Below are 16,430 nucleotides of genomic sequence, written 5' to 3'. Positions count from 1 at the left end.
TCCAGCATTGCTGGAAGGTTCCTGCTGCAGGAAACATTTACAGCCCCGTCCTTCTGTGGAAGGAGGCACCAGGAAAACACTCCCAGCTTCTCCTTCCATTCATGAGCCACAGCTTTTGAAAGCCAACCCATGATTCCAGCATTCCAAAGGCAGGACATGATCCTGAGCACTGGAGCACATTCCATGGAGCACGTTCCTCTCTCCACCCAAGGTGGAGCCCCCCATTTTCACACCACAGGTCGGTGGCAGCACTCGTGGACATTTTGACTCAGAGCATGTCACCTCCCCCAAAGGTCCAAGCCTGCCTGGGGTTCAGCTGTGACAGACACCCCCAGCTGCAGCTCTGGGTGTGGATTTAACACATTCCCCGTGGAACACGAGCGCTCAGCTCCGTGCAAGAGTCTCCCACTCACTGTGAGTGAGCAGCTAGAAGAGTTCTAGCTGATGATTTCTAGAAGATGATGCTGTTACCATCTCTTTTACTTCTGATTCAAGTTCCCCACACTTCATTTCAACATTTTTAAAGGCTTATTTTTACTTCTTTAGGGATGTTTCAAACACTACTTTTCAGTGCTGACAGCCAGCCTCCTTCACGAGAACATTACAAAGTCAGGTACCAGCACTGCCTTCATTTTTAAAGAGGTGGAAATGTGGAAACAAAGGGAAAAAAAACCAGCCTAAAATCCCTTATTAGCCAAAGACACGAACAGAAGAGAAAAACAGAACACCCCAAGTGCCATCATTGCCCAGTCTGCTCCAGAAGAGAACCCGAACTGCATCGTTCTGGATCTGCCTCAGACACAGCATCAACTGCTTCCTGCTTCAAACTAAAACAAGGAATTGGATCATGCTGAGCTTCCTTTGTCCTTTTCACCCTTTGTGAAAGGCAGGGGTTACCATCATTCTGTATCTGTTATAACCGGTTTTAAAGTTGTGACCAGAGAGTGAAAAAAATAAAGCATTTTTTAAAAATATGGTTGGGGTGGTCCTGTCTGTACAACTGCTAATCAACTCGAGCATTTCCAAATCCTTTTTCATTGTACCTATCCAATTTTAGTATCTTATTGATTATTACAGAACAAGAAATTTAAAGAAGCTCAGGATTCATCCAGCCAGTCAAGGAAGTAAGTTTGGCCACAGAACTTTAGGAATTTGGAATGCCTCTGCCCAGGAAATGGGTAAATCAGGCTGAGATTTGGCATCAGAAGACAAGAAAGGTAAAATTTTTCATTTCAGCACATTTCTCAGAGCAGAGATAAGCTGCAGAGATCTGTGATGAGGTTATTTGTGTTATCAGCTAAATGGTTTTGAACAGATACAGCATCACTTACTTGGAGCACAAGGATATGAACTTCTGAAAATAATGGGATTAAAAAGAAATGTAAGGAGTTTTCTGGACTTCAGTCTTCATCCTGCAGCCAGAATTCAGTGGTTCATGTCTTTATCAAGTGACCTCATCTTTTCTCCAGGCCTGTTTCTAATGACCCTCAGGAAAGGTGTTACCCCCCGCAACTGCAGCCAAGAGTGCAGATCCCTTCCCAGAGTGGAAATAACTCCCTGAACCTCACACAGCCTTTGGCTGCCCCCCTTCTCCCGGCGCTGGAGGCCAGAAAAGCAGCAGAGATTTGTCTTTGGCACTGGGAGGGAGGTTTGTTAATGCTCCTCCCCAGCAGGAGAGCTTTCATGCCTGACTTGTGGCAGCTGGACGAGCTCTCAGGTCTGACTGAAGCCTCATTGAGGACAGGGCCACCCTCTGATTAGATAATTTCACCTGCCAGAAGCTTCTCCTGTGTTCCAAATCCTGCAAAACTGGGAGGCTGCGGCCGAGATCCTCCCACAGCAAGGTCAAGGGGATGCTCCAGCATGGACAGGGAGCAGTGACCCCCCTGCAGCACCAGCTCTGGGGGTGCCAGACCTCCCTCCTCTGCAGAACCAGCCCTCCTTTATCAAAGTGACAGCCACATTACCAGAAACCACCTGGGATTCGTTTTAAATGAGTGATAATTTTCAACCCCAGCTCTTTTCCTGAAGCTGAGGCTGGTGGGGTTGGAGGGCACACTCAGCACTGGAGCACTGAAGTTTCTCTCTGAGCTGTAGCAGGAAGATGTTTGATCTTTAAATCAGACATGGAGTGATGAAATAGCACCACTCCTATCACTGCTGTTTCGTGTCTAAAGTGACAAAGTCGTGTTCCCAGGTCAGGCTGGAACAGGCTGGATCCTGCTCCCCAGCCCTGGCTGCTGCAGGATTCAGAAGAAATTACAAGATAAAGAAAAGGACAATTATGAAACAGCCTGTTCACATTTCCACCTAACTTATTCCAGGGAGCACCAGGGAAAGGCCTAATCATCCCCCTTCAAAAAAAAAATCCCATTTCCCTTCTGGTGGATCTGAAGATGATCTCAAGGCCACTTTGGTCTCAAGACCCAAACCAGCCCATTTCAGCTGGAGCAAAGGCTTGTGATGATTTCCATGAGTTAATTACATTTCCATTAGTGAAGAAGTTCTAAAACTTCATTTTCATCACTGATGCTTTTTGAGTCCTACCAAAATAGATAGGGAAACATGGTTTCCTTTCTGCTTTCCTTTATCTATCTCACCCTTATGAGACTTGGCTCTTAATTTTAACTCTCTCAGCCTTTTCACTTCTCCTTAAATGGACATTTCTTCAACCTTTTAATCATTTTCACAGCCTTCATCCTAAGCTCCCATGCCCAAACTTTATTTAAGGATGCTGGTTCAGGGTGTTTGAGAGGGGGAAACTGAACCAAAAGGCTGAAAGATTGAACTGTCTTCCTTTTTTTAGATCTTTTTAATTGGAAAATAAGCAGAGAGCTCCAGTTTAAGTTCTTTCAAGGCTGTTTTGAACCAGAAGCAAGTTACATTCAGCCAAGTATTTCTGATTATCAGAGTTCTTCAGCACAGGAACATTTTGTAGCTGAAAAAGTCTCAGTCTTCTCCAAGCAACTAATTTTTGTCCTTCACTTCTGTACTTCTACATCATCCCATGGACCATCAACGTGCTCCAAAGCCTCAGTCTGGCTCTGGGACCTTCCAGTAGTGCAGAGTCCTACAGGGAATTTGTGTAGGCAAAAGAGGGGAGTCAGCTTTAACCCCTCTTCAGAAACTCCCCTAAGGAACCTTCTGCCCACAGATTCCTGGCTGAGAGCAGCCCTCCCCTCTTTGGAGAGCCCCAAGAACAATTTCTATTCCCAGGGAAGCCCAGCACTGCTCCAATCACTACTCCTGATCCTTTCCTTGCTTAAATCTCACCCAGCCCAACCTGAACCGACTTGAACTGAGCCAACAGCTAAAGCCATTATTGTCTAAAATTGGGTTTAACTCAGGAGTGACCTGAACTTCTTGCTCCAGAGGGAAGCTTTTAAAATTCTGCAGCTGATCACGAGAACCACCTACACAAACACACCCAGCCCTGCAGCCAGCTCAGAAACCAAGACAACTCCAGCACTGACAGAATAACATCCACCAGAAAAGCCTGACCTGTTTCCTGAACACTCCACCCTGAGATCACCGAGCAAATGAGTTGGTTTCATTTCTTAATCCAAATTAATTTGGATTCACTGGTGACTTTTCTGGCCACCAGAATATGGGGGGATGGAGGAGGGAGGAGACACAACTATGCCAGACATGCATTTAGCTGGTGCTGACCGTGCCAGGAGGGAAAGGTTTCTCCTGCGTATTGTTTAGGTGGCCATGCTCCTTTGTGAGGATCAGGGAACTTTCCAAAGCCTCTGAGCTCGCCCCACAGGTCTGATGTGCCACAGGAGGCAGGACTTTGTCAGGCTGAGCTGCTGGGCTTGCCCAGGGATGACGAGTGGCCTTCCCACATCAGGAGTTCATCAGAGGAGTCATCCTGCAGCCTGACCCCATCCACGTGGGATCCCCACCTCTGTCCCAACCCCATCACAGCCTTCAGCACAGAGAAGATGCAAGAGGGCCAAAGTTAAGCAAAAAATCTTATGGAATTGTGTGGAAAAGCATCTCCAGGTGTCGATCCTGGACTTGGCTTGACCTGGAATTCACACATTCTCTGGCTCCAGCTTCCAGTGTGGAAGCCTGGCCCTGGCCAGGACATCCTACACACCTCGCTGGTGGCTCAGCAAGAACAAAATGGAAGATCAGTTTTCTGAATCCAAGTTTTCCAAATCCAAGTTTTCTTGATGTTTTCAGAGAGCCCTAAGGAAGGGAATGGTCTGAGAGCACCCAAAGCCTTTGGGGTGAGATGTGGATCCAAGGGCATGTGCAGACATGGCACTGCTGGTGCTCAGGCTTGGATCACAACTAAAACCAGGCTGATTTTCCAAATCCTCTCCCTTTTCCACAGTCACAGGCAGGTTCTCCTCTCAGATAAGCAGGCACTTTGCCATCCAAAGCTGCTCCCCTGGGAACTGGGACACAGCAGCAGAAGCACCATTTGAGAAACAGGAGTCTGAGGTAACCTGCAGCCTCCTCCTCATCTAATTATGGGACAGCACTCAACACCACACACACCACTTGGGTATTTTGGGCTTGGCGATTTTTTTTGTTTGTTCATTTTTAAACTAGGAAGCATTAAAAATAAGAAATTAAAGCACTTTGGAGCTGCAGTTTGATGTGCTGGGTTGGGGTTGAATTCCCAGTATCGACACCCAAGCTCCAAGAGCAGCTTCCAATGTTTTCCACCTCTAGGTGCCCACAGGACACGGTTGCCAGGGCAGGATCACACATCAGGAGCAGATCCCAAGGTCCAGAGTCCTTTTCCCACCTGCAGGCTCCACAATTGCCTGTGCAGCTGCTTCCCTCACAAGAGAAAATATTTCCCTGCCACCCACCTGCCTTTGAGAGCCATAAAAAGCTAAAAATACTGTCTGGACTCTGAACCAATGATCCTGTCTGCCTTTGATAAAGCCCTGGCAACCCTTGTTCCACTTGGGATGGTCACTCCTCCTTGACAGCTGCCCAGCTTCAGGGAGAGGCAAACACCCATAAATATTGTCTGGCCACTCTTGGTGAGCACAAAGCTTCCAGGAAGCACAAACAGGCACAAAACGTGGAAATGGGCCCGAGATGGAAACCTGGATGGTTTTGTTTCCTCTCTCTTTAATATAAAGGGCTTTGTTTGTGCCTCAGCTTCCTGGCTCCTCGTGCTTCCCACCATCATCACTTCCCACCCCAGGTATTCAATACCTCACAGTCCCTTTTAATAAAGGAAGAGAGCAGCACATCCATCTCATTATCTGTTTGCCCTTGAGAAGTTCTCTGACCTGAAACGTTTGGTTTGCCACCACCAGAGCAGAGCCAGAGAAGGATAATTTCTGCCAGGGAAGGGCTGTCCCCACCTGCAGGTCCTCTGAGGGGCTGGGACCATCTGCAGCCTTCCTCTAAGCACAGCCCAGAGTCCTCCTCTGCCCAGGAAAGTCTCCTGATTTAGCAGCCAGCCACACAATTACTCACCCACCCGCTTCTCTCAACCTGCCTCCAGCCACCCCCACCAAAATCGATGCAGAAAAGCCACTACAAGCAACAAAAAAAGACTCGAGCCCTAATTAACTCTCCGAGAGGCTCAGCACAGCCTGGGTCCCCCTTTGCTCAGAGAAACAAGCCCAGAGGGAAAACAAATTCCAGTCCCAAGGAAGCTGCTGCTCCACTGGGCAAAAAAGGAAATGGGGACATTTGCCAGATGGGTTCAGAGGCCTCAAACCCTTCCTCCCTGTCCAGTCTGCTCTGAAGGGAGCAGCTTCTGCAGCTTCTGAGAGCCCAGACAGCCAAGGGACGGAGGATAGAACAATTTCTGTTCAACCTGAGCCCTCACACCCCTCCTCCCTCCCAGTTACAAACTCTCTCTGCTTCAAAAATGAAAACTTGGGTGTTTATCTTCCTCCCTTGCTGCCCTGACCCAGCAGCCAGAACACCAGGTAACACCTTATAGGTAAATTCCCTGTGTCTTGTCCACCTTTATCTGATTTAATTTCAGAAGGGACCCTTTGTTCTTCTGAGCCAGCAAGTGTCCATCCATCACTGGAGCATAAAAGAAATTGAAAGCAAGGATCAGCTGCATTAAAATCCATAAAGGCTTTGCTCCTGCCATGACTCATGCACGGTGCTGACAGCCCCAAGTCCATCAGCACCCCAACCAAACAGCTCCTTTTCCTTGTGACAGCCAACCAGGATTGGTTCCTTCTCAAAGCATCCCTTTTCCCATCTCCTGTTGCTGCTCTGCTTTGCTTTCTAGCACACCAGTGCCAAAATTTGCACACTGGGAAAGCAGAGGGAAATCTGCACTTCCCTGCTACGACCCCTTCATTCCCTGCATCTCCAGACCCACAGCTGATACACAAAGCATTGAGCAACTGCCTGAAGGGGTGGTGCAGGGAATCCAAGGGGGCTGATTTCATTTGAATTTCATTTTTATACTTAGTTCTGTGGTTATTTGCAGGTGGAATGTAGCATCAGAGGATCACAGAAAGGTTTGGGTTAGGAGGGACCTTAAAATACACCCAGTGCCACCCCTGCCATGGCAGGGACCCCTCCCACTGTCCCAGGCTGCTCCAGCCCCAATATCCAGCCTGGCCTTGGGCACTGCCAGGGATCCAGGGGCAGCCACAGCTGCTCTGGGCACCCTGTGCCAGCTCTGCCCACCCTCACAGGAAAGTGGTTTTTTCCTGTATCTCATCTAAACCTCCCTTCTGTTTGAAGCCATTTCCCCTCATCTTGCCAGCCTTTTACACAAAGTACACCAGAGCTCAGATATCCTCATTTAAGGGCTTCTGAATGCACAGGAACACACACATGGAGAGAAAGAAATGCTGGAGCCAGAGCTTCTATGATTATTGGACAGCTTTAAGAATCCCAGCCCTCACCAAGGCATTTCCTTCTCAAACACTTACCTGGTCACATCCCCCCCAACCCTGTCTGGGAGGTACATCCACCTCAAAGAGGCAGATCCAAGGTCCAAACCTGCTGCACAGCCCAGGCTGGGTGGTTCCTGTGCCTCCCACTCTGTCAGTCATCACTGCATCCAAGGCTGCTGCTCCTCAAACTCAGCACCAGGAATAGCAGCTCCCACTGCCCACATAGCAGGATGATCCTGGTAACCAGCAGCGCTCACATCGAGGATGAGCAGGGCTTTATGCTGCCACTAAATGAGTTGCCTTCCAAATTATTAGCAGCATCAGGAGCTGGGAGCCCATTTCTCCGACAATCAAGATGATTCTGGCTCTTGTAATTTGTTCCAGACAGCCTGAGACATCCATACCCACACTGAGACTTTGTGCACATCATTTGGCAGCTCTGGGCCTGGCACACGCTGTCTCTGCCAGTCCCACCCAGAGATCCAGGCAGCTGATCCAACTGGCTCAAGAAGCCACCAGAACTCTTCGAGAGTGTTTAATCCAGGCTGATTGGAAGCCAAGAGAAATTAATTCTGCTCATAAAGGACAGGGCATGATCCTGTCAAGCACTCAATTATTTCATACCAGCCTCCAGCCAGTCTCGGTGCTGGACAAACACCCCATGGTTGTGGTCACCCCATGAGGATGTGGCAGAACTGGGAAAGGACCAGGGCAGCAGCCAAGGCCTGTGGTGCACAGAAAAGCCCTCAGGTCAAGGGAGGTTGGGCAGTATAAATCTCTGAGTGGGGAAATGCTGGCGTTTCATAAAACCACAGGCATGCAGGAAAAGGAATTCCTCTTCAAACCTTACTAGAAGGCACCAAGGGGGATCTCAGGTAGCTGGTGATGGAAAAGGGACATGCAGTTCCTTTTGGGGTATGGAATTGAGCCCTAAGGCCCATTATCCATGGTATGATGAAACCAAAAGTATAAACAAGCTCCAAAACACAAGTGAGGACAGAGCCCTTGGACATCACAGTTTAAAAGCCTTTTTCCCCCTCAAAACCTCCAGACATGTGAATTTTGGGAATCAAAGATCAATATCACTTTGTCCATGCCTTGTTCTCCATTCTTCCCCTCAGCACACTGCCCTTGACACCAGCTCCATGTAAACCCAGCAGTTCTCCAGGCTTTGCATCCAAAGGGAGAAAACCTCCCATGAACTCCAAGAGGAGCAGGTCTGAACCCTCCAGGCCTTGAATCACAGCTCATGCCTCCAGCTGGGGGATCTGGGGACAGGACAAATTTGTTCCCCAAACAACTGTGGATTTCTGAGATTTTCAACCCAAAACATGTAGCAGCAACAGAGTTAAAAGTCCCTTTGCCTCCACCTTGGCAAAAGTGCATTAAGATCACCCAGGCCAGCGGAGAAATTGCAATTTTGTGTGATTTAGAGCTGCTAATGGGTGATGCCATCACTGGAGCCAATGCAATCCCACATGAGCAGGAGCTATAAAATGTGTTTTTTCTCCCCAACAGCAACAGGCCCATCCCAGCAGGGGCAGATTTCATTGAGACTCATCTATAACTGGTGGAGATCACAAGAAATCACTAAAAAAATCACAGAGGAAACAAAATCTTTCAAAGGGAACAACCTATTCTTTTCTCAGGCCTTTATTAACAGCAGATCCACAGGTTTCCTTGGAAGCAAATGAGAAATAGGCACCACAGCATTGCTGGGAAAAGAAACCGAGGGAGTGTTTTCTGGAACAACAAACCAAAGCCATTTTGGGCCACTATCTGTTAGACTCGAGTTTAGCTCAATAGGATATTGATCCTGGCTGCATGGAACACAGCCCTGATGTATTTCCTGATTAACAACTTCTGCTGTCTGCTTTTGACAAACAAAATCTCCCTCGTTGCAGGTAGATAAAAAATATATTTATCAATAATTCCAGGGTGGAGGCATTGAGTAGCTAAAAAAATTTAATAAAAAGAAAAATGGGTTGGAAAAAGCAGGTGGGAAGGATTGCTGCATGATCACTGGAATATTTACATAAGGCTAAGTTCAATCAATGCAGAGCCTTCCCCCACAGCCTCCTCCAAAACACACCCAGACTCTGGCTGGCCTTTTTCCTATGGAAACAGAGAATGAGAGCAGAGCTGCTCTTTGCTTTTCTGGGGCTCAGCTAAAAGCTGAAAATGAGATCAGGTTTTCTGACATTCACCATTTACCTTAATAAAAACAGGTAACACTCGGCAGGATTAGCAGTACACAGCTCTGTGTGGGGTATTGTGGAACATTTTCACGATCTTTCATGCTTACACAGAAATAAAAAAATTAAAGAAGAGGAATCAACATCCCTCTATAATACTGAAGATCAATGTAAAACTGAGCTTGGGAGATGAGCACTGCCTGGGAAACATGAAGTAACATTTTCAAGCAGAAATCTTGCACATATGGCAAAGGGAAGCTTTTGATAGAGTAGCAAAATGATATTTCAAAAACTGATGTCCTACCTCTCTATATTTATAAGAACGCATTAAGTACTGCCTTAGCACTGTCCTTTTTTATTATTCCCTAATAAATTACAGCTTGATCATTTTTTGAAATGCACAGATCCAAGTCTGCCTTCTACAGAAATGAAAATGAAGTTCCCACTCATGTCACCACCTTGCAGCCCTTCCCTGGAGGGTCTGTCAGCAGGAAATTTCTCCTTCACAAGCTGACTCTGAAGTCTTGGTGCAGAAACAAGGAGGATTTTGTCTCAAATAAACAGCCCTGCACAGCTTTCTCCTCTCACCTGAACTTATGCAGGCAGTGGGCACGTGGAAGGGTTCTGGCCACTGAAGGGAACCCAAAGAAGAGGAACTCCAGGTTTCCATCACAGCCCCATGGCAACAAATGAGTGAACTAAGAACTTAATCATGATCTGGGCAAGGCAGAGCAAAGCACACCAGGCTACAGAGAAAACACTAATTCAACCCCCAGTGTGAAGCTGCAGAGCTTTCAGTGCTCCCTCCACCTGGGCTGGAAATACTCAGGAAAGCATCAAACCAAGCATGAGTAACTCTGTTATTCTCAGTCCCTACCCCCTAACGCCAAAAATCGGGCACGAGCTCAAGTGCCTTGTTAAATCCAGCCCTCGAATTACAAGGATTAGAGGTCTGGATTTCCTCGCTGGAGATGACTCTTGGGTTGATGCCGATGAGTTCAGCCTTTGCCACCCCTGCACTGCTGCCTGGTGGGAAGCCCTTGTACAAGACAATTTCAGCGGGGCCCAGTTGGTGTCACCATTGGAAACAGCAGCGGTGACGTTAACAGGATGGCACTTCAAAGGCACCCGCGGGGTTGCAGATGGCACCGGGGGTCCTTGTTCCAGCTGTCTCATCAAGCTGATTTCCCACAATTATTTTCCAGGATCAAACAGTGCTACAAACAGCTCCCACAAGAAACCCAGCGCCGGAGAGACGCCGGAGGTGCTGCACATTCCAGGGGGATCTGAACATTCTGGGGGATCCTGCACATTCCAGGGGGATCCCACACATTATGGGGATCCCACACATTATGGGGGAATCTCGCATATTCCAAGGGGATCCTGCACATTCCAGGCAGATCCCAAAATTCTGGGGGATCCCACACATTCCAGGGAGGATCTTGCACATTCTGGGGGATCTGCACATTCCAGATGGATCCCACACATTCGGGGGGGATCCCACACATTCCAGGGGATCTGCACATTCCAGGGGATCCCACACATTCCAAGGGGATCCCACACATTCCAGATGGATCCCACACATTCCAAGGGGATCCCACACATTCCAAGGGGATCCCGCGGCCGCTTCAGCTGCTGAAAATCTTGGAATGTCTTGGTTGTGAATAAAACCAACCAACTCTGGAGTCTTGGGTTTATGGAGGAAAAAAAAAAAAAAAAAAAACTAAAAGGAATTGAAAGCATGCCTAAACGATATGGCTGGGATTCAGAAAAGCTTTTCTGTAGAGCCTGGACTTCAGGTAGAGAAACCACTGGAGCCAGCTGAATTCCAGCTCATACTGGAATGCTTTGCTGTAGGATAAATTCATCCAATGCCAAAGTCCTTTCCAGAATCAGGGCCTTGGTTTTATTTTTTTTAACACAAACAACGGTGTGGAGCTAACTAGGAATCAGAACAGAGTGTCAGTGAGAATAATTGTAGCATCTGTGCTAATTCTCTTTTCATCCTGGTACCCCCTGCTTCTAAGTATGGAAATCTGATTCTCCTTGTGCCTCCACTGAAGTTTCTATTGATTAAATACCCAGCCCCAGCAGCAGGAGAATCAAGCCCTGCATATTTATTCTCTTCCTCTTAATACATCAAGAATTCCCTTTGGCCTCTCAAGTGCTGTATCACAGGGTGCCCTGAATGCAAATGGAATTACAGTGATCATGTAGCTAATGAATACATTTGTATATGTATGCAAGCATTTCCCTACTCCTCACCACCAGCAGGAGCAGGGAACATCCACGTTCAGCACACACACAGGCAGGGAAGCTGTGGGAAAGGATGGCTATGGGAAGCATATCAATAGCAGGAGCCAGGCTGCAGTTTCTGGGGAGAAATGAACTGAAATCCTTCCAAGATGAAGGCTGCAAGCTCAGGACCTCACACAGACCTTTGGAACGCTTCCTCTGAAGCTTTAAAGCCCAATTTGTAGACTAGAAGTGTTCATGTTTATGTTTTTATTACCCACCAGCATCACCCTCTATTTATATAAATAGACAGAAACTGCTGCAATGCATAATGTAAAATATTGTCAGCATTTTCAAGAGAGACATCAGTGATATCATCTCAAACCAGGCTACAAAATGCACATGTGACCTTTTCACCTCCATCCTTAATGAGACATTTTGAATTCTTTTCAAAGTTGTTGAGTTCTTTTGAGAAAAGTTATTTCATAGGGAAATAAATTCATTCCTGCAGAAACTTGGCCAATTTCAGAGTTGTAACAGCTTAAAACCAGGATGCATTTAATTTGTTAGCACACTCCATGTTGACTTCTAAAGTCTTCCTGCAACATTAGAAAATAAATTGATTTAAATCAGGTTCAAGTACCAGTGGCAATTAGAACCTGCAAAGTCACAGAAATGTCAGGAGGTGTCTGGATCAGATACACACTGGAATATCTACAAAGAAATATCCTCACAACCACTTTTGGTTCAAACGCTTGGCAAGTGACTCATTCAGCACAAGAGCCATCCTTTGGATTTACCACAAGCAGAAATGCAAGTTTTTAGTGCTGTTCCACTCCAGTCAGGCCCAGCCCAGAGTAAACAAACACCAAAATCAGGGTGAGTCCCCACCAAGCTCAGGGGAGAGGAGGTCACTTACCCTGTGAGGACCACGACAAAATCCATCACGTTCCAGCCGTTCCGCAGGTAGGAGCCTTTGTGAAAAACAAAGCCCAGAGCGATGATTTTGATACCAGCTTCAAAACAAAATATTCCAATAAAGTACGGCTCAGTGTCGTCCTGGAAAAGAAAGGAAAGGAAATTCCAGGAGTCAAGGAGGTATCTGTGTTCCTCCTCTGATAACCCATCCCCTGAACAGCTACAGGCACCACCTTCACACCTTCTCCACTCTTTGAACACAGCTGAACTAGAAGGTTTCAGTTTACTGGAACTAAGCTCAGAGAGGAATTTCATTATTATTTCTCTGAAATTAATTTTCTTTACAAATTGGCAATTCCATTGGCCTTCATCCTGATGGTTTCATGCCACACTTTCCTCCTTTATGGAATGTTCTGGAGAGAATTTTGATGTGGAGATTTTGCTCTAAGGGTATATTGAAATTAGAGATGACAGGTTTCTGGAGTCATTGGCGTGGAAGATGCTCCACAATTCATCCAGGGACCTGAAACAAGAGGGTATCTTGGGGAGCAATTGTCAGCACAGCGAGCCTGGCAGCACTGACAGGAAATTATTTATTTATCATTTATTCCATCAGTTCTTTCTTCACTCCTTCTCCTCCATTTTATCAATTTTCACAGCTGCAGCCTCATTTTTTTTCCTTTCACTGGGAATCTGGTTCAGGGAGAAATCCCCAACCCCTCCCATGAGCAGCAGGAGCAGCAAGATTTGTGTCTCAGGTCCATGATGCAGACTAACACATCCCTTGGGATCGCAGATTCGTGTCCTTGCTCACTACAGAGAAAATCAAGCACAGTCCCTACAGTTTTACTAAACCTTTTATTCAATCTCTGCACCAGATCTCTCAGGATTAGACTTTATTGACAGGAGTTTCAACACTAATTCAGTGCCAAATGGAAGCATTCACATTTGGAAGGAAGATTTGGGCAAGAAATGAGAACAAAGCAAGAAGTAAAAGGAGTGGGCATCAATTTCAAGAACTTGTTCATCAGCTTTGGCACCAGTAACCAATTTCCAAATGTACCTTAGACCCTGGTTTTCAGCTGAATTCAGTGGAAGCAAAGCAGCCCTACCCAAAAGGGAAACAAAATTCCACACTGAGAGATTAGAAATCTCTTTTCCAGTGGCTTTGGCATTTCTGGCCACCAGAACCAAAGAGCTGAGCTGCTGTTTAAGGCATAATTGTTTATATTTTTCAATTCTCCCAATGGCAAAAGGGGATTGTTTGTTCTCTGATGGAAAAAGAGCAGGAATGTTGAGGCTTGTGGTCCCAGAACCAGGGAAGAACAGGTTTGACACAAGCACGGCAGCTCCTGCTCAGCTCTGGCACAGACCCACACTTCAGGACAGCCCTTGCTCCAGAAATTAAAATTTTCACTCCTAAAAGTTCATCCTTGAGAGGTGATGCTGGGAGGGACCCTCAGCCCTGTCTGTTCCTGTCTGTCTGTCCCTGTCTGTCTGTCTCTGGGTATCCCTGTCTGTCCCTGTCTGTCTGTCCCTGTGCTCAGGAGGGTCAGAGCAGTCCCAGGCTCTGCTCTGAGCCCAGCAGTGGCCCCAGAGCCATGGACAGGGACTGACCCCAGGAGTTCCCCCAGCCCAGGAGGCAGAACTTGTGCCCTGGGCAGTGCCCAGCGCTGAGCAGAGCCCAGAGAGGCTGTGGGGTCTCCTCCTGGGGATGCTCCAGTCCTGTGCCCTGTGCTCTGGGTGGCCCTGCTGGAGCAGGGAGGTGGCACCAGGTGACCCCGCTGTGGTCCCTCCCAGCCTGACCCATCCTGGGATGTTTAACTTGACAGCACAAGGAGTCTTGGTTGGACATGACTGAAAATAAAACCCTGAGAGGTTTTTCCATCAGCAGCTGAATTCGAGTTCTGCTTTCCATATCCCTACACACCTCAGTGGGAACAGCCCTTCCACGTATTTCATCTTTCACATCTTTTTCTATTCCCCTCCACCTTTGTGAGCTCCCAGCCCAGCCCTGCAGCTCCCACACCCCTGTGGTGAGGTGAAGTCACCTGCAGTGACACTCACAGGTGCTGGCTGGGCAGGGAGCAAAGCACAGCAGGGGCCTGCTGAGCTCACTCTGGGCCTCTGGCTGAAATGGAGAGGAGAAAATGAAAACCCACCCCCAAAGCTGGCTTCCCCTCCAGCCAAGGAGGGATTTGCACAAGCAGCAGCACCTCTGTCCCTCACCAATGCTGCTCAGAGGACACTGGAGCCACCACTGCCAGACCCCCAGCTGCCAACCTCAGAGCTGCTCACCCACAGAGAATCAGGAACAGAGGCCCTCAGACCTGTTAGGACCTTGAACAGAAATCCTACAATACACATCTTCTTCCAGCAGCTGCTCCACAGCGAGAGCTGGAGACATCCCAGGGCTCCAACCCAGTACAGAAAAGAGGGAACAAGAGAGAGGAGGTCAGAAATCATCCTGTGTGGTTCCAGAAGTTCCTCACAACTCCTCTGCCTTCTCTCATGGCCACAGGAGCCCTGTGCCAGCCCAGTCCAACTGTTCAACCCCTCCAACAGCTCCTGGTTCAACAGCTCCAGATAATGTCTGCACACAAAGACCTCCCAGCCCATCCCAAATTCCCATCCCACAACTACTCGTGTGCCTCTAAAAATAGCTCTTCTAACACACACAGAAAAAGCTACCTTTACCCACATCCACTCCTCCACATTACTCCCTCACTTCCTTGAAGCCTGGTATGTACTCCAGTCTCTGCTCAATCTAGGTCAGGTGCCTGGTGATTACAGCTCCCAGCTTTAAAGAGCCAGGCTCCAGGTACTCCAGGTTTGATGGGATGTGCTCTTCCCAAAGCTAGGGCTACGCAGAGCTCTTAGGAAGTGGGTCAAAGGAGTTTTTGTCAGCTTCTAGGGAAGCAGGAAGGCTCAGAGATGGATTTGGGTATTTATTACAAAGAAAAACTCTCATCTGTAGGGTTGGCAGGGAGTAGCTGGGGAAATAAGAGGTGAAAGAAAGAGGGTCTTTTCTAAAGCCTGCCTAAATTTACTCTGGTTCAGCCCAAGAATCAGGGCAGTAACAAGATGAAAAATAAAATTTATGCCCCATTAGGGAGAGGTCCTGCAGCTGGAAAAAAAAATTGGCTGTGTGTGATAGAAGGAGGAAAGGAGGAATGCCCTGTGCAGCACTGACATGGCCCTGCCTCGGCTCAGAGACCCTGCCAGGACACCCTGAAGCCCCTTCAGACCGAAGGCTGTCCCCTGCTCGGGTTCCAGAGGGGCAGAGCAGGTGATAATGAGGATCTGTGTGCGTACTTGGAAGGAGGGCAGAGAATCTGGGCAGCAGCCAGAGCTGTGCCAGCAAGTTGTTTGCTGTGGACACAGCAGAGCTTGAGACTGGGCCAAACACACATTTAATCAATATGTTTCTGATCAGAAACAACTTCTAAGGCTGGAAAGTCATTACCATTCCTACTTCACGTCCTAGTGTCTTTCCTTGGCCTTCAGATGTGACAGCCTGGAGAGGTTTGGGTGTGAAAGGCTTTGTTCAAGCAAAGGTTAATATGAGCAGCTCACATATTACTGCTCTAAGTGCCTGTGGATGGGAGAAAGCACTAAATCCATTAGTAAATTGCCAGAGCTGTCACAATGAAAATCTGGGAGAAGTTATGTTCTGTCCTCACATCCAGAACCCTCGGGGGAGCCAAACACCCTGAGGCTGCAGCAAACATCCCACAGCCCCTCAGGGGCTGCCCAGGGCAGGGCAGAAAGGAGTCCTGCAAGTTCTGAAATCATCACTCTCCTTCTGGGAGAGGTCTCCTGAACTTCTCATGGAAAACACTGCAATTAGGAAGAAGGCAGGGAGAGAAGGAGGTCTCGGTGTGGAGAGCCAAGAGCCTCGTGAGCAAGGTCCTGCAAGGCCATTTGGGGCTGGGGTGGGAAGTTCCCATTCCCACATTTGGAGCTCTCAGCACAAGGCTCTGGGCTGCCCAGAACAGCTCCCTCAGCATCTCTGCAGCTGGCAGCACTCCAGTGTGTACAAACAGTGCAATATTTACTGGGATGGAGGGAGGCTGACTCACAGCCCACTGGCTACGGCCCTGGGTGGAGATGGACAGGGGCAAACCTGTTCCACTGGACAGTTTCTGACAGGAAGGAAACATTCCCAGCACCCAGAGCATGTGGGACTTCCAGCCAGGAGCAGCACAGAGCCTCAGGGTAGGTCAGGCTG

The 16,430-nt window shown here is 48.0% G+C and overlaps 1 protein-coding gene across 19 annotated transcripts in view; it reads right to left on the bottom strand.

Moving 5' to 3' along the window:
* CACNA1B (calcium voltage-gated channel subunit alpha1 B) overlaps nucleotides 1-16,430 on the bottom strand; it is a 292,874-nt gene that overhangs the window by 270,073 nt on the left and 6,371 nt on the right. For all 19 annotated transcript variants that reach the window (XM_033077555.2, XM_033077556.2, XM_033077560.2 and 16 more), the window contains exon 3: nucleotides 12,201-12,340. In XM_033077555.2, the coding sequence (XP_032933446.1) occupies nucleotides 12,201-12,340 (140 nt within the window). The remainder of the gene's footprint in view (nucleotides 1-12,200; nucleotides 12,341-16,430) is intronic.

Source organism: Catharus ustulatus, chromosome 21 (genome assembly GCF_009819885.2).
Source record: "Catharus ustulatus isolate bCatUst1 chromosome 21, bCatUst1.pri.v2, whole genome shotgun sequence".
Classification (NCBI taxonomy): Eukaryota; Metazoa; Chordata; class Aves; order Passeriformes; family Turdidae; genus Catharus; species Catharus ustulatus.
Note: the sequence above shows the minus strand (reverse complement) of the source record. Positions and strands in the feature narration are given on the sequence as shown.